This window comes from Falco naumanni, chromosome 1 (genome assembly GCF_017639655.2).
Source record: "Falco naumanni isolate bFalNau1 chromosome 1, bFalNau1.pat, whole genome shotgun sequence".
Taxonomy (NCBI): Eukaryota; Metazoa; Chordata; class Aves; order Falconiformes; family Falconidae; genus Falco; species Falco naumanni.
The window spans coordinates 17,539,727-17,564,005 of record NC_054054.1 but is presented as its reverse complement, the minus strand read 5'-3'; the positions used below and the strand labels follow the sequence as shown (position 1 = coordinate 17,564,005).

At 49.4% G+C, this 24,279-nt stretch overlaps 1 protein-coding gene across 3 annotated transcripts; it reads left to right on the top strand.

Moving 5' to 3' along the window:
• Positions 1-75: 75 nt before the first annotated feature.
• LOC121083055 (dentin matrix acidic phosphoprotein 1-like) lies at positions 76-22,283 on the top strand. 3 transcript variants are annotated; one of them, XM_040582962.1, is made up of 5 exons: positions 76-177; positions 19,327-19,401; positions 19,503-19,550; positions 20,036-20,290; positions 20,450-22,283. In XM_040582962.1, exons 2-5 carry the CDS (start codon positions 19,348-19,350, stop codon positions 21,719-21,721), a joined length of 1,629 nt encoding a protein of 542 aa, XP_040438896.1. In that variant the 5' UTR covers positions 76-177; positions 19,327-19,347; the 3' UTR covers positions 21,722-22,283. The 3 variants fall into 3 exon arrangements, with proteins under 3 accessions (XP_040438896.1, XP_040438906.1, XP_040438887.1); XM_040582972.1 differs by lacking the exon at positions 76-177 and adding an exon at positions 18,089-18,505; XM_040582953.1 differs by lacking the exon at positions 76-177 and having other exon boundaries at positions 18,395-19,401.
• The last annotated feature ends 1,996 nt before the right edge of the window (positions 22,284-24,279 follow it).

The window sequence follows — 24,279 nt, the reverse complement described above, 5'->3', positions numbered from 1 at the left end:
ATTCAGTGTTCACAGGCTCTGGGCCAGTGGAGCTCAGCCATTGTGTGGGAAGGACATATTTAGTCTTCTGTGGGGAGGGGAGCCAAAGGGTGCAATAGTTTCTGCTGCATCGGCTGGCCCCAGAAGAGCTGAACTAAGGGATCAGCCGAGGTGGTCACGTTGTGGGCCTGGGGGAAGGTAAAGCACAGATGATGCCGGTCCTTGCTAAACTTTTCAGTGTTTTTTTCAGTGTGCGATACACGGTGTGTGTAAGCTGGTGAAAAGCAAGAAGGTAGGGATATGAAGAGCAAAGCTCTAAATAAAAAATGTAAAAAACAAGATCAGTTGGAGAGTCTGGTATAACTATTAGGAATTAACTATTTAGAAGCTGTTGCCATGGCTGCGCTGTCTGATAGCGACAGTACAGAGCAAGCTAGTCTGAGTGTGAAAACCTCTCCAAGTGGTGTCTGCCTGCAACAGATGCTATGTGGCTTTTGCTTTCGTAATGGTTCAGTATTAATGATTCAGTGTTAATGAGTTTAATCTTTCTTTTTTTTCTTCCCATATCATTATTCCATAAAATGCACTTCCTGAACTGGAATACTTTCTGGGAGGTTTTCAGATCAGAAATAGTGGAGTGGATGCACCAGCATAAGAACAGAGGCATTTCCAGTGGTGTATGTGGTAAAGTCAGCACATCAGGCCTCAGTTTCCCATTCTGCCAGTATCATGTATTGCTAAAGAGGATGCTTTGCATATTGTGCTGACATGATTGGAAAAGAGGTCAAAGTAAAATGAAATAAGGTGTGTGAATGGTAAAAGCTGCAATGCAAATGCTGAAAATACAGTTATTTTAGATGATGGTTTAACATTTTTTTTAAGGTTACAGTTTTGCTAGATTCTACTCTGCTTATCCCAAAAAGTGATAGATATTGTGGATGTGATTAGATGAGATACAATGAGAAAGGTATGAGAAGTTATCATGTTTTATATGGCCAACTGTGAAGTTTATTGTTAATTAAGAAAAAAAAAAAGAGGCGCTAAAATAACAACCGAGCCCTGTCTCTGTAGACCAAGCAGAAAATAAAACTTTGACAAAACCCCATGAGAAATTCTTTAAATCCCTTCCCCTTTTATCTCTGCTTCTTTGCCTGGAAACTAATTCATGCCTGTTGGAGTTGAAATTCTGCTGGTCTGTCAGCCAGTCAGCATCTGAAAGGAGGGTGATATTTCAGAAATTGCCATTCATTGTGGTTTTTTGTTGTGCATTACTAAAATATGATTGGTTTTATCTTTTCAAAACTTTGTTGTGTGCCATGAGCATCCCTCTTTCTACCATGAGATTAGCTTTATTAGGGGATCAAAGATAAGTGTTTTTCTGTGATTTTTAAATATTCCAGGTGCGGACAGATCCTCAGCTAATAAAAGACAGATATTTAGGTGACTCCCCAGAAATTAACACAAATAAGCCAATGATAATCTTACGTTAGCTAAGTATTTAGCTCTTTTTCTTATAAGATTTTCAGATAATGGCTATTAGCATTGCCTTGAAATTGTTAATTCACAAAAAAGTGCCAGGCTGCAAAGAACTTGCAGGAACATGAAGCTGGTAGTTGTAGGGGTTTGAAGGTTATTATATGAAAACACGTATGTGATTTCTAAGCTTTGCTTGTTTCTGTGTTTAAACAGCTTTCTTGGGACTTACGGAGGGGGTGGGGGGGTGGGGAATATTTTAGTTTTGAGGATGTTGAAGGATTATACATTGCTTATAAAAGCTGTTAACTTATTTGCAGAATGTTTCATTACAACAAAATTTCTGGTTTAGGTTTGATGACAAAATGCTTTGGCTGAGAAAAGATCCCTGGTTCTGTTCTGAGTGTCATCGAGGTGGCTTGAGCTTGTCTCAGAGCCATCAGTGCTAGCAAGGAAGTCTGTAGCTGGTCCCACTGTGTCAGGTAGCATTCATTTTTGGAACTTCTTCATTGATGAATTAATAGTTCTCTCACCAGAAAAACATGCTGTACCATCATGGTAAAGTTTGGGGTGAGGACGAAGCAGAGTAGTTGCTGTGCTGGAAAACTCCAACCTAGAAATTATTGTTGTGACTCATTAGATGAGTTCATTTAGAAACAGAGTAATTCTATCCTGTCCCCACCTCTGTTTTCACTGGGGAGGAAGAACTAAGCACTAGCCTGTTTGACAGCTAGATGACCTTTTAGTGAAATATACGTTTGCGTCAGTTCTGCCTTAACAATAGAAGGGCACGAATTCATTCAACACCAGTATTATGTCAGAGGTCCTGATATCCTGGCTTGATTTTTGCTTTGGTTTCCATTTGTGTTTCAGTGTTGTGCTTATAGGCTGTGTGCTGGATACAAAAATGCAGGACACAGCAGCTGCATAAGCGGAGAGGTACCTTCTCATTTCAGTAGGCTTTGGATTAAACCACAATTTATTTCATTAAAACCAGAATTCCACAAATTGCCTGATCGACGCTTGGCTATTAGCCAGCAGTGAACATGACAGCTTCCACCAACATGGGCTGGAGAAGCACTGGTGTATCCCTGTGGCTGGAGCATCAGTGGATCCCCTTTTGGTTGTCTACTGTACTGTGCAATCACTGATGTACCTCACATGAAATGCCTGGGTTTATTTTAGACTTCAGCTTTTTAATTGCAGCCTACGCTGTTACGGTAAAGTTGGGTATTATCCAGCAGGAAGGTGGAAAAACTGGACATGTGGGGTTCTCCTTAAGCATATTTTCAGGCGAAATGAGTGCTTACTGGTGAGTGGTATGCACTGGTCTTCAGTAGTCTAACCTGCAGTGAGGAGGAGTATGGCTGTTGGAAGGAAAAAAAGGATATGTAGAGGAAAGTGAAAGAGAATAAGCAGCAAACAATAAAAAAAGACTAAACACAGAAGAAAGAAGACAAGTGAGTACAGGGAAGTGAAAAGATTTGTTTTATCTGTGTCTCATGGTGACAGCTGCTAAAAGGACACTTGAAACAATGGGAGAGGAAAAGCTCGGAGGCGCTTGTTACATTTATTAATATGCCTGTATTGCATTGTATTCCTTGGCAGAAAAGGTCTGTGGGTATGGCTGTCTGTGGGGAAGAGGAGTTAGCCTCAAAAGACGTTTGTTTTTATTGGAGCTGTCTACACATCTGCGTGCTCAGCACAGCCATAGGCCTTCAGAGCTCTGCCCACAAGAGAGTGGTGTTGAGCCATCCACTTCCATACCAGGTACAGGCTTCAATTTACAGGTTTTTAAAACGTAAAGTAAGTTTTAACCTCGGTGCTAGGTCTGCTTGACAAAAAAACTTTGACTTTTCCAGAATATATATCCGGATACAAATCAAATATGCTTTACCCTGAAAGGAAAAACTGTAAGCAAGTTGGAGTTCAGGTGGGGTTTTTAGAATAGATAAAGAAACTGTGCGTGTACGCTGGCTGCTGTATCCAGGATACCATACGTAGCTTACGTGTCCCTGCTTTTTCTCTTTTTACTGGAGGTGGAATAAAAAGAACCACAAAACGACAGGCATGGAACGGTTTGAGTCTGGTTACAGCCAGGGCTGGCCATGCCGTGCTGCCAGGCCTGTGCCGTGGTTTCCCAGGTTGCTGTGGATCATAGTCTGCCAGATGGTGTTGATAGGGCTCTAAACATCTCTGGTTGCCTGTTAATTTCCTGATCGACTGTTAATTAAAAACTAAGGAAAGTCTCTGTGTAACTTCCTTACCAAATGGTGCACCTGAAGCCTTTTGTGAGCCCGTGGAATGGCCTGCCTTTAGGATACCTGTATAAATAGTTTAGATTTGCAAAAGACCACAGCCTGTAGCAGCTCCCGTTGGAAATGTGTCAAGTATTGCTTGTCCTTCCCTGCTGGAAATAATTGCTTGGGTTGCTGTGAGCCATGGAGGCCTTTCATGAGGAGTTCAGTTTTCTTGAGAGTTAGCCAGGTAGAAAAACTGGTTGGAGGCAGCGCTGGGGGAATGAGGCATCTGGTGCCTCTGACCAGCTCTCTTCAACCTGGGTTCAGTTGTGCTGCACCAAAGGAATACCGTGAGGGGTTTTCTGTGCCTTGGTCTTCAGGAGGCAGGAGAATATCTGGATATGTCAGTATATGGCCAGTTGCGGCTCTTTAGGTATCTTATGATAGATATTCTGATAGGGGAGTTTGCCCAAGTATTTTTGCATGCATTGCTTTCTAAATTATCTACTGATAGTAAATCACTGAAAATATATAGTATTTATATATGTGTGTGTTTGTGTATATATATATATATGTGTGTGTATGCATATCTTTTACATCCTCTGGACTAAGTAATATTAGTACTCCTTCCTTCTATTTTATCTCTAAAGAAAGAAAACCTGACTGCCTTCTCAAGGCTCCTTGGACTGAATTTGGGCTGAAATTTTTATACTCTGAAAAATGAAATTTCGGCACAGCTTTTTTGACTCTAAAAGCTGCTCTTCTCAATCAGAGATCAGCAGTGTCCTGGACCTTTTCAAGATTAACAAGCATCTCTTAAGATGGAGCATATTAATAGATGCATATGAGCTGATGATGCATATTTTGAAACTGAGCTATCTCCTAAGAGGTTTTTCAGTGAAAAATCTCAAGTGTGGTGTATCGCTAAAACCATTTAAGAAATCATGGAGGGACTAATTCAAAAGTTCTCCTATGCATTCTTTTTAGTCTGTTACTTGGTCAGCTTTGCATCTGAAAACAGGTTCAAGTGCCATACAGACTATGTGGTTTCCTCATTTATCTTATGCACTAGTCCAGGGCCCCCCATCATCAATATTGTATTCCATATAGCAGGAGTTCTATCTCCTTGCACATTATAATTATTTTATTACGTGATGTTTTCTAATCCTTCAGCAATCTCGCTTTGTCAAAACCATAAATTATTTTTCAGAAATTTTGTCGGTCTTTATTTCTTGATCTATCTTTATTAAATGCTGTGCTGAGTTTATTTCTGTGTATACTCTTCATGATGCCTGAGAAGTGCCAGCCAGGACTCTTGTCGCCTGAATGTATGGACATGAGTCACGTTCATAATGCACAGGAACTGACTCCAAAATGGGCCGAGGCTCTGATGAGACTGCCGGTGTGCTGCTGCTAAATCAGGCTTTCGTCTTTCGAGGCGTGATGCAGTTAGTGTATTAGAGACTGTCATCCTGTCTCCTGTGAGCTGCTGCGCTGGGCTGTGTCGTGTTTGACCACATTGCCTACATAAGCTGAAATTAAATGTTTAAAAAAGAGGGAGAGAAATAAACATCTTTCCCAGCTGGGGAACATTTGACTCCCGTTGGGGAGGAGCTATTTTAAAGCTCAGACTGAGGGATGGCTATTTTTGCTCTTCAACCAGACAGACTCAGCTAATGGTCTATATTGTTCGAAATGTTTTGTTGGCCAAATTCTTCAAAAGAAGAAAAAAAGAACAAGAAATGTCCTTAAACTAGCAAGAGGTAGACATGGCTCTAAACTGAAAAGATCTTATCTGTACCTGAACTGTAGCTTAGGGTGGTGGTGATGTGCTTTGTCTTGCTGTATTATTCAAGTATGCTTTTGTTTTAATAATGTGACGCAGAGATTGAGGTCAGCATGGGTATTTTAAAGGAGTTCTGCTGGAAGAACTCATATTGCACAAGTTGTGCAATCTCCAAGTGTGGCTCAAGAGTTGGTGGTTGTTTCACTTAATCATTTCAGACACACAGTGCAGTTAGAGGCTTTCGGGGAAGTGCAACGCAGCAGCAGTTACGCAACGCAGACTGCTGTCCACATAGCATCAGATGTTGTTGTGGCTCATCTACCTTGTTGCTGATGTTCCACTGAGTACTTGCCTTAAAACTGCCTGCCTAGATGGATTTAAGTCTTGGAGCAGGCTTTCAAACAGGTTTCACATTACAAATGGATGCCATTTCATTTAGTATTGAAACAGATTGCCACGTGAAGCAGATCTGCAGCTGTTTGGAAACACCATGAAGCAAATGTAAGTGGAGAAAAAAGCCATATCAGCTTGTGGTGGGGAAGCTGATGTAAAAAGCATGTCAAGACTTACAAAAGAGTTTGTCAAAACTGTTTATTTAATCACTGCTGTGATCTTTGGTGATGACAAGCAGCAAAGCCTTTGTAAGGAGATATAAAAATTGTGCAACGTTGCACTTAGTCTGTTCCTTATTAATTCACATGACCATAGCCTGGAGTATCAATGTAGAACCATAGGATCATTTAAGTTGGAAAAGACCTTTGAGATCATCAAGTCCAACTGTTAACCCAGCACTGCCAAGTCCATTGCTAAACCATGTACCTAAGCACTGCATCAATGTGTTTAAAAAAAACACCTTCAGGGATGGTGATTCCACCACCTCCCTGGGCAGCCTGTTCCAATGCTTGACCACCCTTGTAGTGAATAAATTTTTCCTAATATCCAATCTAAATTTCCCCTGGTGTAAATTGAGACTGTTCCCTCTTGTCCTACTGCTTGTTACTTGGGAGAAGAGACCGACCCCCACCTGCGTATGATCTCCTGTCAGGCAGTGGCAGAGAGCGATAAGCCCCCCCTGAGCCTCCTTGTCTCCAGGCTGAACACCCCGGCTCCCTCAGCCGCCCCTCACAACACTTGTGCCCCAGCCCCTTCCCCAGCCCCGCTGCCCGTCTCTGGACACGCTCCAGCCCCTCAGTGTCCCTCCTGCAGCGAGGGGCCCCAACCTGAACACAGGATTCCAGGGGCGGCCTCACCAGTGCCCAGTGCAGGGGGACGGTCACTGCCCTGGTCCCGCTGGCCACGCTGTTTCAGATGCAAACGTCTTGAGTTGTGGTCCTGGTTCTGCTGCTGCTGTTCCATATAGCCTGTGAGTGCCTTATTTCAGCTCTAACGCTGGCTCCCTCTTGCTCAGGAATGGGCAAAACCCAAGCATGGTTTTGTAGAGCTAAACAAGCCCTGCCCTGCTCCTGGGCCCCTCTTACCCTGCCTTCAAGGCAGCATTTCAGGAAGCTTCCCTCGCTGGGAGCTCCAGGACAGCCACTCTTGGGGTTTTTCACTCGGCATTGTCCCGGAGCGGGCAGCTGCCTTTGGAGGTTGGCAGGGCACAGGAGGGTTCTGGTATCCCCGCGGCATTGTGCCCTGGGCTCCTGCCCTGGGTAGCTGCTCCTCTCTTCCCTCAGTTTTTTCCCTTGCTGCGTGCATTCTTGACTTTATGCAATTGCCTGTTCCTCAAATAGAAATAAATAGTGAGGAGTGTGTGTTATTCGTGGTGGCACGAAGGTCAGGCTGCTATCGAATCTGCCATCTGCGCGTGTGATGTCTTGCTGCTTGCAGCTCTCGCAAGACAAAGAAGCGTCTGCGGGTGGGTGGGTGTAATGTCTGTTGTGGAGAAGCTGATGGGTTTAAAAATACCACTTGTCAATTACCTGATGGGAGCAGTTTTAGAAGGCAATCCACGCCTGGCACATTTTAATTCTCTGGTGGGAAAAGTATTTGGAGATGTTTATTTCAAAACAAAATTAACGAAACGTGAAGGGGACAGGACACTGGGAGGAGATAAATATCTCATGGACTTAGGCAGAATCAGCGTTCTGGTGGCTTTCATTGCAGTCCCAATGCCTCTTGGGGGTAGCTCAGGTCCCTGCATTTGTATCAGGGAGAGGGGGGCGGAGAGGCAGGGAGATGGGGTGAGCTGGGCGCGGAATAAGCAGGCAGCTCGCTCTTCACAGGATGACAGGGAACTTCTGGAAAGAAGGGAGGAGTGAGGAGAGAGAAACGCTCTTGCCGTAAGATGTCCATCATCTCTAGCTCCCCCAGCACCAGAAACACAGAAGGCATTTCCAAGGGCTTGTTCCCCCTTTAGGCAAAGGTCTGGGGTCAGTGAAGTCTCAGTGTGGTTGCGCTGGTTTACGTGTGTCTGACTGATGCTCAGTCAATTCCTTGGATTTTTACGCACATCCATCTCACCTCTTTTGTATGGGTTCTAAATTATTTTTTGAGTGAAGTCTTCATGGGTGACTCCAGATGGTTGTGTTTACGCTGGAGACTGAAGATGTGCCTCACATAGCAGAACTTTGGTTTTTATTTATTTCATTTTCTTGTTATTCACTTAGAGAGGTTTGTTCAAGCATTTCCTTGCCATTGCAAAAACTCTGTGGTAAGTTATGCAGCAGTGTGTGTTATAAAAGTGTTTCCATTGCCTTTTGCCTAAATGACGTAAGGATAAGGGAGCAGAGCAGTCTTCTGATAAGCCTTTTTTTATATGTCTGTTTTGGTGTGTTTTATTAAAAGGGTTTTGGACATCTGTCTTTTAATCAAAGACTGGTATTTATTTCCAAGTCCCCTTCTCTAGTGCTGCAGCAACGACTTCCTGTCTGAACGAGTGCTACTAATTTCAGTGCTGAAAATCCAAAAATAGCTGTGGGGAAAGGAATCAAATTATAGTTTTACCATGGGATGAGGTGATGGGAAGGAGAAGGATGCTGCACCTTCTCCCTGCGTGGGCACGGGTGCTTGTCTCCCTGTGCCACGAGGGAAGCAGAACCCAAACTGGGAGCAAACGGAGCATTTTGTGGAGGCGCCACCTTGCAGGGAACTCTGCCTGTTGCCTGGCTTCCACCAGAAGTTCAGTTCCTGAGGTCCACAGCCAGAAAAAACCAGCCTGTCAGCAGCACCACACAGCACAGAGCAAGACCTCCATGGCCATTGCGACAGGATCTAATCGTTACAGAAAAGGAAAGAAAGAATTAACATTTAAAATATTTCTACATGCAGAATTCTCAGCAATACTGTACATTTGCTAGTCGCTTTGTTATCCCTAAAGGCAGAAGCTCCAGGCACAAGCATTGATGAGCTGTGCATAGCTGGGGGGTCTGCGGTGCCTGGCACGTGGCCATCCCTTGCGCCCCACAACTGTGCCCCTCCGTCCTGCACCTCCGTCGTGGCAGCATTTCCCATCGCTGCGCTGGAGCCGTGGCCAGAAGCACCTGGTCAGCTGGAGAAATGGCTGTCACAGCCGAACCTAATGCAACACCTGCTGCAGGCACGTTGGGAAAAGCTCAGACAAAGCAAACGTGGCTGGCATCTGTCCCCAGCTCCCACCAGCTCGGCAGAACGCTTATGGCTGCCACTGGCAGCAGTGATGCTGTGCTGCGGGGATTCCCTGGTGCAGCATGCAGCCAGCACGGGCTGCTTTTGCTCGTGGATCTACACTGGGAAATGAATTTTCCTGAAAATTGAATGTTTTTTGACGATGCCTGTTCAAGCACGCTGTTTGTGTTAATGCTCGGCCAGCTCTCGCTAGCTTTATTTTGGGGTTTGGTTTCATTAAAAGGAAAAAAAAGATTGGGAGGAGAATCAAACCCAAATCTTTATTTATTTTTCATTTGTAGGACTGAGTGTTGGAGGGAATGGAAAGAATTGAGCTTACCTGCTGGAGCACATTAGTCACATGAAGAGATGATGGCTGTGGGCTTGGGCAAGATTTGAACGTGGGCTGGGTAGTGAAGTGCTTAAGCTGATGATGCTGAGAGGAGTAAGGGTGGAGATGGATCAGTTTTTGTGATTCTTGCCCAATTTCTTAATAAGGAGTGCCTACACCCTTGCTGAAGGCAGAGGGATGCCCTGGCATGTCAGCTGGGCTGATGTTTCCAAGGATGCTGTCGCTCCTGCCCAGCGTGGCTGGGCGGATGGAGGAAGTCCTTTCATGGCTCTGCGCTCCCGGTTGGGCTGCCTCTGTGGGCGTGCCTGGCACAAGTTGGAGGTAGCCTTGTCTTTTTTTTTTTTTTCAAAAAGCCACAAAGTGTACTGTGTAATTACATCTGGGCAGCACAGGGACCTTACAGTTAATATCATGACTTGAGAAGGCAGGCAGTGCCGGAGCTTGCAGACATTTCAAGAAGTACAAATACTAGAAACTCTCAGGAAGGCTTTTGTCAATGTCTTGAGCCCTGAAGTTACTTAAAAAAAAAAATTAAAAAAATGTGTTGTGTTGTGGACCTGCTTCAGCTGTGGGACCGTGCAGGTTGGGAACAGGCAGCGGTTCTTAACCCTGCTGCTTCAGCCAGCACCTTGCCTTCATTTGTTTGCAGTTTTTTTCTGCTTGGTTATCAAACATATATCCACATCTTTTTGTTTCTGACCGGCTATATGAAAGTGTGAATTCTGTGCATGAGGGTAATTGCTTATCCAGTATTCATTTCTTATGAGCATTTTTTTTTTTTAAGATTTCTGCTTGCATTATCTCTTGTGCAATATTCTTCTATGTGTTCAGCATGCAGAAAAAAAGCATTGTGTGACAAGAGGGATTTCCAGTGGGAATAGTGAAGGGGAAATAGCCTGAGTCAAAAGGCTGCGATTAGCACGTGCAGTCATGTACGTAACTCCTTTGAGGTGTACCATTGAATTCAGCTGGAAGTTTAACAGAGTGTGAAGGTACTGGTCCAGCAGAATGAGCCTGTTGTGTAAGACTTTGGTCTGTCATTTAAAGCGTGCTCATTTAAATGATTGGTACAGAATTGCAAAGGAAAAAAAACCAAAACTTTTTATTTGTGAATAGCTCAAATAAGGAAGAGAGTTAAAGTCATCTTGGTGTCGAGAGTGAATTGTTGGTCCAGCCCTACAACCACTATTTGAATTGGGTAAACCGATTCCTGGGGTGAATAAATAGAACTTCTAAATGTAGGTCTTAAAAGCGGTAAGATTCACTTCCTATTGCAATACAGATGAATGTGGAGCAGAAATGCAGATTCCTGCCCCAGGGTTAGGGGTGGCGGCTGGCAGTGCTGGGGTGACGTTCCTGAGCTGCCCTTTAGTGTGCTGACCGGACACTGTGCACAGCCTCCCTGGAGAACGCACACCAGTGCCGTGGCAGCTGGCTGAGCACTCGTACCAGTTTGCTACCTACAACACCACGTTGTTTTCAGGAAAAGTATTTCCAGTGAATCGTTCCAGGTTTTCCTTTGTCCCTCTGACATTCAAAATGCTGCTGTCCCCTGTGCCCCCACCTCAAGTATTTATACACTCTTTAGGAACTAAGGAAAACCAAGAAACATCTCATTGGATTTGGTACTTGTTTATTACTGAAAACAGTTTAATGTAAGCATGGAAATTCGTATATAATATAGAATAACTTCTATGTGATTTTTATTATATAGACCTTTATACAATATGAAATACCATGAAAGATCTGCTCCAGGAGTCATAATAATAAAGTTAGATCATCAACTAAGTGAAGAGGATTTGCCAAGACACCTGTGAAATGCCTTTGGGGTTTGCTAAGCATTTTGACGTTGGAAATGAGGCTGTTCCTGGTGAATCAAATAGGAGAAACACTGTGGCTTTTTGGTGGGCTCCTTGGCTATTGCAAAGCTGTAGGCTTCATGCCTGCCTAAAGTGTTTGTGGGTAAGCAAAGACACGTCTGGATTCCTCCTTCCTCCTCCTCCTCCATCCTTCATAATCCAAGGAAGCAGGCAGCTTCAGACTTCCTATTCTTGTGCCTTTTCTGCCCTGAGCATCTTTTCCTGGAAGGTTTGACTCCCTTCTCTGCTGTAGGACAGCAGTTCAGCTGTGCACAGCTGTGCTGAACGAGCTCAACTCAAAGGGAAACTCACCTGATGTGTGATGTGGTCCTACATTTGGGCTTGGCTTGGGTTTTGAACGAGGAGGGTTTAATTACTTTGCAAGCAAAGGAGGAAATCTGCATATAAAGAAATACATTTGCAAGACTGTTGGAAAGTGCTTCTGCTGTCCCAGAGATTTAATATCTTCTATCTGGCTTTTATTTTCTATGGTTGTATTGGTTAAGACTTCTCTGTTTTGGGGGCTTTTTTGGGTGATGTGGGTTTTGGTAGTAGTTTTTTGTTTTCTTTTTCGGTGGTGGTGGTGGTGGTCTTTTTTTTTTTAAAAAAGTTATTAATATTTTGAAGATTAAAAAATATGAATAAGGCTAAGAAAAAGCATGTTGTCAGCCCAAGCATTTCAGGGATTTAGCTCATTGCAAACTGGACAAACTTTGAGATAGGATTTATTGTCCCAGTTCAGACCCAGGGTCTGGTAACCCTCTTTCCAGTGGGGCCGGGCACGGGACGCATCTGCAAGGAGTGTGCAGACCTCGTCACGACAGTTGACGCTTTGACTGTGGGGTAGGCTTTCCAGTCACAGGGTTAGGCAGCGATGGGGACCGTCTTTCTCTGTCGCTCTCTGATGGAGTTGTGCGCTCTGTGGTGGCTGAAGACTGGGCTGACCCAGCTCACAGCTGCTCGTCACGGAATGAAGCTCAGAGCGGAGAGAACGCTGCAAACTGGCTTCTGTCCTTTGGAGGTATGAGCCAAATTGCTGCTGGTCTCTTGCTCAGGGCTGTGTTGATGATGTCTATCCAACTTTTCCAGGTTCCCAGGGAACTGTGGTAATGCTTCCTGTCCAGCTACACCAAGCAGCACTAAATTTAGACCAAGTGAGCCATAATGACATTACAGGAACCAGAGGAGAGCTGACCCACCCTCTGGGAGGAGGGCCTGGCTCTCTGTACGGATGTCTTCATCCCTCGAGCTGCCAAACCTCTCCTGACCTCTCTGCTCACTCCAGGCAGCCTGTGCCTCCGCATCACCCGTTGGCACTTGTGCAGTCTCCGTTTCATACAATCCTTACAATCAATCGTTTCCTCCTGATTTTTTTCCCTCCAACAAGAACCTGGTGTACCGTGGAACATCTATGGACATCTGATAGGCACACACAGTGCAGCTGGCTGTATTTCAAACCAGCAGCTTGGGACAAGTCCCCCCGAGCTGCCAGCTGATGCGAGGGCAGAGCTGGCCCCAGCTCCTTGCTGTATTTTATTTCCTGAGAGCACTGCCATTACACTGCTTTGCTGGTGTCTGGCACAGATATCTGCAGTTCCAGCTGGAGCGGGGGCGAGCACAGCGGGGTGGTTGGAGAGGGCTTTTCACATCAAGGCTCTGTTATCCTTCCATTTCCAGCATGTGACTGATGAATACTTACTGCTCCCACCTCCCAGGGGACTGACTTCTGAGCAGGGAACAATTGTAGAAGATGCTGCATTCTGAATGAATTTTTAGGAGCCGTAATTACTCATTGCTGTTGCTGTGATTACTGCTGTCAGTGCTGAGCTATTAGTCCAGCCACACTGGGGCTGCCCAGCGCCTGTGCCAGCAGTATCAGTACTGGTCCCCAGTGCAGGGCCCAGCTGGGCATCTGTTCCTTGCCCTTATTTTGACCAAGGGCAGCAAGCTGCTCTACTGCCTGTGTGCAGGAGCACGTGTTAGATCTGACAGTGGCCAGACAGAAACTAGGCACCTGTTCCACAGCTGACGAAGCCATGGCCTCAAATTAGCGAATTCAGCCAAGCTGGCTGATGAATATCGATTTATAGGACCCGAGAGTCTGGTCACACGCATCTGGCAGAGATGGCACAAGGTACCTGCTCAGCCACGACTTCCAGCTGCAACGGGCACAATGTGAATGCCAGTTACTGCTCCGTGCATTGTCTCCGGTAGAAGCACAAATGGCACAGTAGCGCGGAACAGGTACACCACCTGGGAGCCTTTGCGCAAGCACACCCTCAGGGTGATGTGCTGGGTTTGCAGCTCCTCTGCCCAGATGAGGCTGGAGCCATGGGTGTGGAGACAGTCATGGGGAGGGATGTGGGGCTGCAGAGGGACCAGCCTTGTCCTGTCCCTGAAAATGTAGGTGCAAGGGGCTGAGCAGCCTCCGTTTGTGCTTCCCAGCTGCCGCAGGTATTTGGGAAGGGGCTCTTGCATGTGACGGTTGAGCGTGCCCAAAAAGCAGCAGCTGGCAGTAAGAATGTACCCAGTTATTCACAAGTGGCACTTTAGGCTCCCATAAAAGAAATGACGCTAGCACCTGTTAGGCAAGTCATCTTGCATCTGGGAAAAGTAATCCCATTATTACTCCCATAGTTATTTTAATTTCCAGAGTTATTTGCTGCTTTCTGCATAGAGCCAAGCCTGCAGGGCTGGGTTCTCACCGCCCAGCCCATCTGCCTGCTGCCTCCAGGAGGGATGGGGGTGGCCACACAGGTCTCAGTTTGACAAGTGCCTCTGTCTGGCATTTTCTTCCGAGAGAAAAACATTTGTGAAGAGCCTGGAGCCTGTTGCTTAGAGGAGGGCAGTATAAAAATGCTAGAAATGGAAGTGAAGGGAGCATGGGGCTGGCATGGCAGGTGGGGAGAAGAGGGAGTTCGGGAACTTGGCTTGCACGTGTGTTGGGAAAGAGCACGGTGCGCCTTGTTGGTAGGACAAGATCAGCAGGCTTGTTGCCTTTCTTTGGCAGTGTCATGGAGACTTCAAACAGTCTGCAATGCAGTTCAGCCTGAAATAGGTGCTTGAAATAGGTACTTGAAATAAGGCAAAATGACTGATGCCTTAAAAGTCCTCATTTTCCCTGGCTGTAAAGGAAACTGCATGGTAGGCATCTAAGGGTGGGTTACTGATCCCACCCCTGGGCTGTCAAGGGGCAAGGGCTGTTGGTCTTGTGCAGGGGTCTCCTGTTAGGGGGGCCCTCTGTGTGTCTGTAATTCAGGGCTCCGGGACTCAGGACCCTATGACGTGGGTTTTTTTGCAGTGAGGAGAAATAGCAAATTTTAAAGGCTTAGCATAAACTGAACTTGTGCGCGCCTCCGCACTGTGAAAAACAGGATGATAACATCCATCTGCCGTATATCACAGCATTTGGGTAACTTTGGGGCTGCTGGGAGGAGTTGAAATATCAGTGCTGTTCTTCAAACTCCTAAAAGGTTATCATTAGCTGCTGTCTTACATTAGCGCTGTGAAATGTGGGTAATATGTGCTCAGACTCCAGGGAACAGCCACAATGCCTTTGCTCAGGCCCCTTGCACCTACAGAGGAGCCAAAGCCAGGCTGCTTCTCGCTGCTGCAGCCACCAGCTGTCGTCTGTCCACCTGCAAAGCAGGTAGCAACCTGGGAACCTGGTTGGTTTGCAAGGCTGAGCAGCCTTTTTTAGAGGAGCAGTATGGGAATGAATCCCTGGGGATTGGGCCCTGAGTAATTCCTGGTGCTAATGTGGTATGTATGAGGGAAACATACGTTTAGGAGGCAAGGTTCCTCCGGCCTGCTGCCAGCTGAAAACACAGCACTGCACTGTAGCACCTGTCACCAGCAGGTGCTTGGTGAAGGGATTTGGATTTGGATCTGGGTGTAAGGCAGGAGCTGGTGTTGAATGTTTGGGAAAAGGCCAAGGATGTGTGCCTTGAGTCCTGCTCTCATCCTGGTCTCCTGCTCCGGTTCATTCATTGATCCTTTTCTTTTTGATACTGCTGTCAAAACCCATAGGTATAACCAGGAGAGAAGTGCACCAGCAACATAAATACTACAAAAATACCTTGAACTGAACAAAAAGAAGGAATGGTAGGTTTTTTGAGCCATACTAATTTCTTGAGTTTCCAATGCTGAAATGTCTCAACTGGTGGAGGAGAACAGCCGTTCTGTGCCTCCACCATCAGCTTGCTCTCTGCGGTGCCAACTTCTGTCTTGCTTTTGGCATCTCTAATCCCTCCTGCTGTCTGTGCTCGCATCTGTTCTCTGTCCTCACAAACGCTGCACAGCCCAACTTGTCAAAGAGGAAGGTGATATTCCTGCATCTTTTTATCAGCCCTGCCAGTCCTCTTGTCTCTGACTCAGCCACCTCCATCCGAGCAGTCTGAGGGTGCCAGCTTTAGCCTGGCCAAGTTTCCCCCATCTCCCTTGCCCTGCTGCTTCCCGTCCTGGCCATCTCAAGGGACTGAGCATCTCAGGAGAGTAGGACTTGGGGAAATGCACAGTGTCATTTAAAACACCAGCCAGCCACTTCCCCCACCCTCAGTCCATTTCTCCCTTCTGATGTAACAACAGTAATCCTAAACTTTTCTTTTTTTTAAAGGTTTATTGTAAAGTACAATGTGTAGGCTGGGGTTTCCTTTCCTTGCAAAACAAAGGCAAAGCTGCTTGGGTGGTCTGGCTGATGCTGTGGGATGCTATCTGGAAGGGATTTGGGGGACAGACCTTGGTCTTTCAACCCAGGGCTATTGGAGGTCGCAGGGACCTGGGGTCAGGTTGGGGTGCTGTCAGCAAGTGCTACTGGGTGCGCTGGTGCCACAGGTGTTTCGGGTCCACTGGAGGGGAGAGAGGTGACCTGGTGGGACAGCAAGTGACCTGTGTTATAAAGAAGCCAGGTATGTGCAGCTCGGTGTTTATCCCTGTCTTGCACAGCAGCACTTGGACAAAAGGCAGCACCAGGTCTTTGGGGGCTGAGTTAAATGCAGGTTTGACATAAAAAAAAAGCAAACAAGAAAACATGGTAATTGTTGGAGGTGCCTAAAAAAGGTTAGCAACATGAACTCATATCTGGCCAGGGCCAGGGGTATAATTTTGTCCTAGATTGAGAGGAAAATACGTCCCACGGTATCTGCGGCAGGGGTCAGGTAGTGAAGAAGAAGGAAAAAAACCTGCTGAAGGTGTGCGCATGCGTGACAGCGAGTGGCTTCACGGCGCCTGTCTTGAGGCCGAGGGGCTGTGGGGAGACCAGCGGGGCTGGGGTGGCACTGGGGTCTTTGTGCAGCGGGAGGGGGGGGACAGGAGGAAGGAGAAAAAAGATGCTAGTCACGCTTGGCACCCGCGTGGTCCTTGCAGTCCTCACTGGGCAGACTCACCCGGTCCCCTGGCTGGTAATGACGGGAGGATAAGGCAGGAGATTTTGGAGGGTGAAATTGTGCAGGCATCCACAATGGCAGATCAACACGTCTGGTTCCATAAGCTGCGATGTCAAGCCGCGGTGGTGTCACAGCACGGGGAATGCTTTCTGGATGCTGTTGTCTGTGGGTAATACATCCTGGGCAAATTCAGGTAATATGCAGTTTACAGAGCCCTGGCTCAATCCTGACCATACTCAAGTTTAAGTCACTTATTTTGCAGCGCCAGCATCTCATGCAAATCCCTGTAAACGTGCAGCGCTCACCGTGTCCCCTGGGCTGTGCCCCCGCCTCTGGGAATTTGGGTCCCTGTGCCAAGGGGCCATGGCAGGTGACTGTGGTTAGCCAGGGCTTTGCAGCAGGGCAGAGCAGGAAGGCGAGCCATGTGTTTCACCGGCTTCCCGCAGCAGGGCTCTGCTGCCTGAAGGCTTCTTTCTTCTACCCAGGGCAGCAGCAGAAACACCTCCTCCCACCCGGGGAGGACGTGCAAATGCTCCTTGTGGAGTATCAAGGCTGTCCTTTACACTTCCCCCCAACGCAACACACGTAGGCACCATTCTCCTGGCCCCCTCGCCCTGTGACCGTGCCCATCGCCTGTGGCTTGGCTACGGGGAGAGCCCAGTTTACAGGGGTGAGACACTGCAGGCTTCAAAGCAGCCCGCGTGCACTTGTGGCTTCTTTTTATTAGCAGGGAGGGGGTGTTGTGGGCACAGAGGATGCAGCAGCCAAATACAGGCAAGGAAGTCGCCTTCTTTCCGCACAGGCTGGGGCACTGGGAAAAGCTGGGTGTCCAGCTGGGACGTGCTGGCCCTGTCCTGAAGCGCATGAGCAGACAGGTGCAGGCGCCCTGTGTCAGGGTGCGTGCATGTGTGCGCATGTGGAGGCTGGCAAGCTCTCCCTGGTGTGATCTGTGAGCGAGTAGGGGCTGTCTGCACTGATGGCTCACTGCCTTGTTTGGAGTAGATAATCCATGCTACACCAAGAAAGCTACACCAAGAAACGCTGGGGTGCCTGTGGTACACATCTACGTAATTGCACATACATGCCTGTGTACATACATATGTGCGTGTGTTGTTGCCCGTGTTTTCCAGAGCAGAGGTTTCACCCCCTGGCCAGCAGCTGGAGGAAGTGCTCAGGGTGCTACACTCCTGCGCAGGGTGTGGGATCCCCCTTGCACACCTCCGTTTAGTGTTTCCTTTCTCCCTTGCACAAGTGCATGTGTGGGCACAAAAATAAGCGTGTCCTCTCCTTCTAGCACGGTGTTTTGTGCTTTTGCCCCGAGGCACAGGGAAAGGCTAAGTCCTGGTGGGGGAATGGTTCCACGTGGGTTTTGGCACCCTAGTCCGTAGCACGGGGCAAACGCCATTCCCACGTGCACACGTTAGGAGGATGCTGTGCTTGGACCGGGTCCGGTGCTCGGCGTGGGCAACGCCGTAGTTGTTTGTGTGTGTCACGGCGGGAAGTGTGTGAACGGAATAAATTTAGCAGTCAAAACACGGGGCCAGTGCAGTTGGTCATTAACTGCCAGCCCGTCTCGTCATCCTGCAACCACAAGGAGCTTTTTTAGGGCCGGCGTCCCAGCGGAGGCCAGAGGAAGCGTGGGAGGCCAGTTCCCGGTGACACCTCCGCGCGTGGCAGCGCTGCCCGCCGGTGCCATTGGCTGCCCCCTGCCCGGGGCCGGCACCGGCCAGGGGTTAAATGCCCGCGTGGCCCTGCTGGGGCACACAGCCCAGGGCATCCCAGCACAGGCAGCCAGCTTGTCCCACCCTGAGCACCGGAGGAGTCGCTGGCTGGCATCACGCCTCAAGGTAAAAGCTTTGGTTTCTTTGGGTCGCTTTGGAGTGAAAATAGCAACATTTGGGGAGAGGGGTTGTAGATTTCCTTGCGAGTTTGGGTTGAAAGCTTTCTTTGGTAGAAAGAAAGGGGTTGCTTTGTAAGGGAAGAAATCGGGAGCAGGGCTCTTTGCTCCAGCACGTCTTGGGTGCAGGGTGATGTGCAGTGCAGTTAATGTGCCCCATGGGAACGTGGTGCTGGGCTGCTTAACGAGAAAACGTTAGCGAAGCTGGAGGGAAGCCCCCTGCCCCTGCTGCTTTACCTGCAGTGCTGCTGGGACATCAGAAGGACCCAGCAGCCACACGGATGCAGCTCTCCGTGGGGTTATCTTACCGGGGTGCTCCACTGTGCCTTGGTGGGAGGTGTTACAGGGCTGTGGGGACCACGCCAGGTGGGAGGTCAGGGGCACAGCTCTGTAGCCCGTGGTCTCACAGCTCATCTGTGGCGCTGGCTCCCATCACAGCTACCAAACTCAGCTGGGTGACGGGTGATCTTACTGTGGGAGCAGGCAATTTGGAGGAGCTTTTCCACTTTTTAGCGATGCTTAGACAAAAAATCTGCAAGAACATGGCCAGGTATTTGAAATCTCAAACTAAAGGAAAGTTCCTGCACAGGAGATACCAGGAGGTGGCATGAGCATAAATCCTTGGCTTGTTTGATGACATACTAGGCTGAACACCATGTGCTGGGACAACAAGGCTGTATCAGTTGGAAAGGCTTTGCGGGGCCAGGTTACAGCCAAGGGCATGTACAAATGCTTTGCTCTAGTGTGCAAATACTTTGCTCCCTGTTGCAGTCACAAGGGACCACAAGCAACATGAGGACTGCATTCCTGGTGCTGCTTCTCTGGGCTGTAGCCTGCACTCACCCTGTAAGTATCTACTGAACAGGTTACTCAAACCCTACACCCTGGTGGTTTTGCCCAGCCAAGACACACTGATTACTGATCAGCTGTTTCCTGGATGTGTTTAGGTGCCTGACCATGAGCCTGCCCACCCCCACCTCAGCACTCAGCAGGAGGTAAGCCAGGGGGTGCCCCTATCCCGCAGGTGGTAGCCACTCGTGGAGCAAGCCTGGGGATGGGGAGCCAGCCCGGGCAGGCATCCTTGGGCCGTGCACCCGGGGGAAGAGCTGCTGCTTGTGCAAGTCTTTGAGCTTTGCCTGTCTGCTCAGTCTTTTCACGCTGGATTGGTTTCACCTCATTTTGCCTTGCCTCCCTGTCCATGTTCCCAATTCATCTGATGCATTCTGCTGTGTTGGTCCTGAAAAAGAAGCTTCTGTGCTCTGAACCATCGTGGTTTGGGCTTTTCTGGGTTGCCCTTTTGTTGGTGGCTACTTTTTTTTGCATCAGCAGAAACAACTGAAGGGCTGAGGTGCTAGTGATGAAAAAGGCTTGAGCTCTCACATGGCTGAGGAGCCATATATCATCCCACAGCAGTAGCGATAGCAGTAAATGTGCAGTGGTGTTTAATAAACCAAAGCACCGTGTCATATTTTGTTTCTAGGACACGACAAGTGAAGATTACATCAACAAGCTGGGCAACCTCCTGGGTGATGGAGATGGCAGACATCCTCCTGCCAGTGTGGTGAGGGGGGACAATGCCCTTGCCGGGGACCTGACAGTTGGCAACACCGTGGGTGAGGAGCTGGGTGAGCACGGTGGCCGAGATGTGGGAGGCAGAGTTGGGGAGGCTCCGCACCTGAACCAAGTGGACCATGAGGACATGAGTGCCCGGGATGGGAACGACCTTGGTTTCCTGGTGAGTGATTGGGGAGGGGTGTTTTGCTTTTCTAGGAAAGTGCACTTAGCCCCAAAGCTGGTGTCAGTCAGGGTGGTGCACGGCCTGTGCGGTGAGCCGTGCCAATAGCATCTGTGACCTGCAAGCCTTTGCATTCATCTCCATTTGTCACCCCCATAGGAGGAGGATGCACATGATGCTGATGCTGGTGACAACAGAGAGCACCATGGCACTGGAGTCAATGGGCTTCCCTCCCGCGCCAGTGGGCTCCTGGATGAGGAGGACGACAGTGGGGACGACACCTTCGATGAGAATGGGGAAGAGGAGGGGGGCGAAGGTCCTACTTACACAGCTGGTGCTGACAGGGCAGGTGAAGATGGCCATGATGCTGGCCGTGGGGATGCCAGGGCTGGCGGAGGGCATGGTGACAGCAGCAGCAGTAGCAGCAGCGAGAGCGCTGGGGCTGATCACCGGCGGTACAGGAGCTACCTCAGCAGCCGGTATGAGCAGACCTACAGGCGGGGAGGGGGCAGCAGCAGCAGCCAGGAGGAGGAGAGCTATGACTTCGAGGGCGAAGCCATGCAGGGCGATGACCCCTCTGTCTTCGATGGCCCAGGCAGCAGCTACAAGGGGCGCCGCGCTGGCCCCCGTGCCCCAGGGAGCAGCCAGGAGAGCAGCTGGGGGGCTGGCTCCCATCGCTGGGAGGAGGGCGACAGCAGGTCCCCAGAGGTAGAGGATGCTGACTCAGAAGAAGACAGCCCATCCATGGAGGACAACAGTCAGTTGGAAGAGCCCATCGCCAGCCAGTCAGAGGAAAACAGCACCAGCCGCTCTGGGGAGGATGAGGATGGGGAAGACAGCCCCTCCAGGGAGAGTGAGGGTAGCGAGTCCAGGGAGGACACTGCTGAGCAGTCAGACGAAGAGCCAGGGGAGTCCCCGGAGGACATCTCCCAGGAGGCAGTGAGTACATCGAGCGAGCGCAGCAGCAGCCAGTCCCGGGAAGGGCAGGAGGAGCGGGAGTCTGCCGAGGACACGAGTGTGCCGTCTGTGCCTGACAGTGAGTCCGGAGAAGATGAGGATGACCAGAGCCAGTCCACAGAGGACACTGTGGAGGAGTCAAAGGAGGATGAGAATGACTCTGACCCTGATGGGGATATGCCAAGCACATCAACCGAGAGCCAGAGCGCATCCCCGGAGGATGATGGCAGCCAAGAGGACAACACAGGCGAGGACAGTAGGTCCACAGAAAGCAACAACAGCGAGTCCCCGGAGGATGATGATGATGATGATGAGAGCCACTCCCAGGAGGACACCACCCAGGAGTCCAACAGCCATGGGGATGACAGCTCGCCACAGAGCCTGGAGAGCAGGAGCCGTAAACGGTGGCCGGGTGCCTACCGCAACAAGCCTGCTGTTGACTACGATGACAATGACTGCCAGGATGGGTACTGACACGTGCCCCGCAGCCTCGTCGGTGCTGGCGGGAACAGGGGGAGGAGGGGTTTAATTTATTTGATATACAGCCTGGTTGACTTCTTCCTGAGAAGATGCTGCGGATAAAACAGAGGCGGGTTCTCCAGGGCTTGACCTGGGCTCACTACACAGGGCACGAAGTGGGAGGTTATGCCAGCCACAGGGAAAACGCCAAACCACAGCGAGAAAAGCCCTTTCTTATACCAAACCGGAGAGCAGCTGAGAGCTGTGAGTGCCAGCAGGGTGCTGCTGCTTGCCAAAAGGGCACAGCGGTGGCTCGGCACTCCAGGAGCTGCGCCTGGGCATGCTGGGCAGAAAGGTCCCTGCATTCACCTTTTGTATTTACCTACCACTGCCCTAAAAGCATCTGCCCAGACTCCAGCGGGAGCTTTCCGTTAGCTCCATGTCCTGCACATAAGGAAGAAGAGCTGCAGCTGGTGTGCACACACAGCGTGTGGGCTCAGCGGTGCGTGAAGTACCACTTTTGGGGGGGATAGATGTAATATTTTGTAAGAAATGTACAGTAAACATTGTATTGTATTCTTTTTGCACTTGTATTTCAAAGCTGAAATGTACCCTTGTTGATTCCTTTAATGACCATTAAAACCATCACATTCCACAGCGGTGTGGTTCGAGGTGTTGCTGTTTTCTCTCCTGAGGGAGCTGGGTGCTGTGGTTTGGGGTCAGACCAGCGCGAGAAGGGAGCAGAGGGCTGCCTGCTTGGACAAGGAGCTGAAGCTTGCTGGGGTGAGGTGGAAAGCAGAGGCTGAGGGGTGCTCCCATTTACAGGCACCCCGAGGGCCACACCTGGCCCTGGCTGACCCAGGGGTGTGGTGGAAAAGCTGGCAAATGACCCTGATGACCTGGGCTTAGGGCTTTGCTGTGTTAAGGACGTCACCTGCTGCGAGATGGGCAAGGGTTGTTCTGCTCTTCCTGAAGTGCTGGGAAGAAGATGCACCAGGGGATGGGGGCTCTCCTGGACCAGTGGCTCTGGGTGTCTCTGGTGGCCCCTGGCACCAGGTTGCCGGCAGCAGAATTGCAGGTGAGCCAAGGAAAAGGGGTTATGATGGGCTGGTACATCGTCGGTAAAGCCTCTTTTACTCAGTGTGCCTTGTAGTATTTTTCTCCTACCAGCAAGCAAGTAAACAATAAATTGTTTTAAATCCCATCCAGGCCCTTGTTCACACGTGTATGATAGGCTGTACAGCACGTGCATCAACGCTGATGGAGGAAACCATGGGTTGTTGTGTGGCTGCACAGTTTTGCAGCGTGGAGTTGTGGCTGGGCAGGGGACAGTCTCCAAGGGTCAGTGTGAGCGGGTGCGTGACTTTCACTACCTGCCTGGGGCCAGTGGTGTCATTGCTGGGCATTGCAACACTGAATTCAAGAACCAGTAAAAAAATGAAATATTATTTTTATTACTTGTAGCAAAGCTGCACTTAATTTTTGGACTCTTTGCACCACTACAGAAGCTGGGAGCTGAACAAGTCCTGCTTTATAGTGGAATTTATGTTTTGATTTCCACCCTGTGGAACCTTTTCCTACTTTTTGAGATTAGCTCTGAAACGCAGCTTCCCCATGCTGCTGCCCTGTGAACAATTCTGTGTTCTGACCCTGCCTCCTCTGCCCCACTGGTCCCCACTTCACAGCAGATGCCTTGGCTGTGATTTGCCTCTCATTTTTTTGGGACCTTTTGCATTAGCTGCCTGAGGACGTGGGGATGCTGTGACAGTGATAATGCCTGTCAGGGTCGAGGGTACCAAAATGCTGGCGCGCAGCCCCATCGCTGGGGTGAAAGACAGCAAACACAGATTTGGCTGCAGACCAGAGGTGCAAAAAGGGCTGGGTGACAGCTGTCACTTTGGTTTAAAATTGTAGCGATGCTGTGTTTGCTGGCTCCTCTGCGTGGCGGTGCAGGGTAGGGCGCTGCTGTGAGCTCTCCCGTGTCCAGCAAGCGGTGCCACCGCTCAGGCAGCAGGGACGTTTTGGGTGCTGGCTCTGCCACAGGACTGGGTCACATCCCCAGGGCCATCAGAGGTGGTGTTTGCATGGGGACAGCTGGTGAGGATGGGGACTGGAAGCTTTCCTTCAGGTCCCTGCAGGAAAGCAAGGGGTGCCCCGCAGCTCTGCAGTGAGCCCAGCCCATGAGCAGGATGGCTGAGACGTTGCAAGGGTGGGATGAAGCGGGCTCGGGCTCGGTGAAACTGCTTCTTGCAGGTCGTGCGTGACCCTTTCTCCTTCCTTGTCCTTGTGCGAGAGGCAGCACAGCACAGCTGGGGAGGGAGCCACTCGCCTTCATCCTCCTGCAAAGGGAGTGGCGATGCTCGTCCTCCTCTTGTTCCATGCACAGATAAGAAAACTGTTTGATTTGGCTTTAGTTTGAGCGGGAGGGGTCTGTGCCTTGCAAACAGGGCATGCAGCCCCCTGCTGCACCCGGTGCCGGAAGGGTAGCTGGATGCACTCCCTTTGCATGTCGTCCTAGAGACACACTGCGGTTGTACGCATGTCCCCAACAATAACGCCCAAAATTTGCCTCT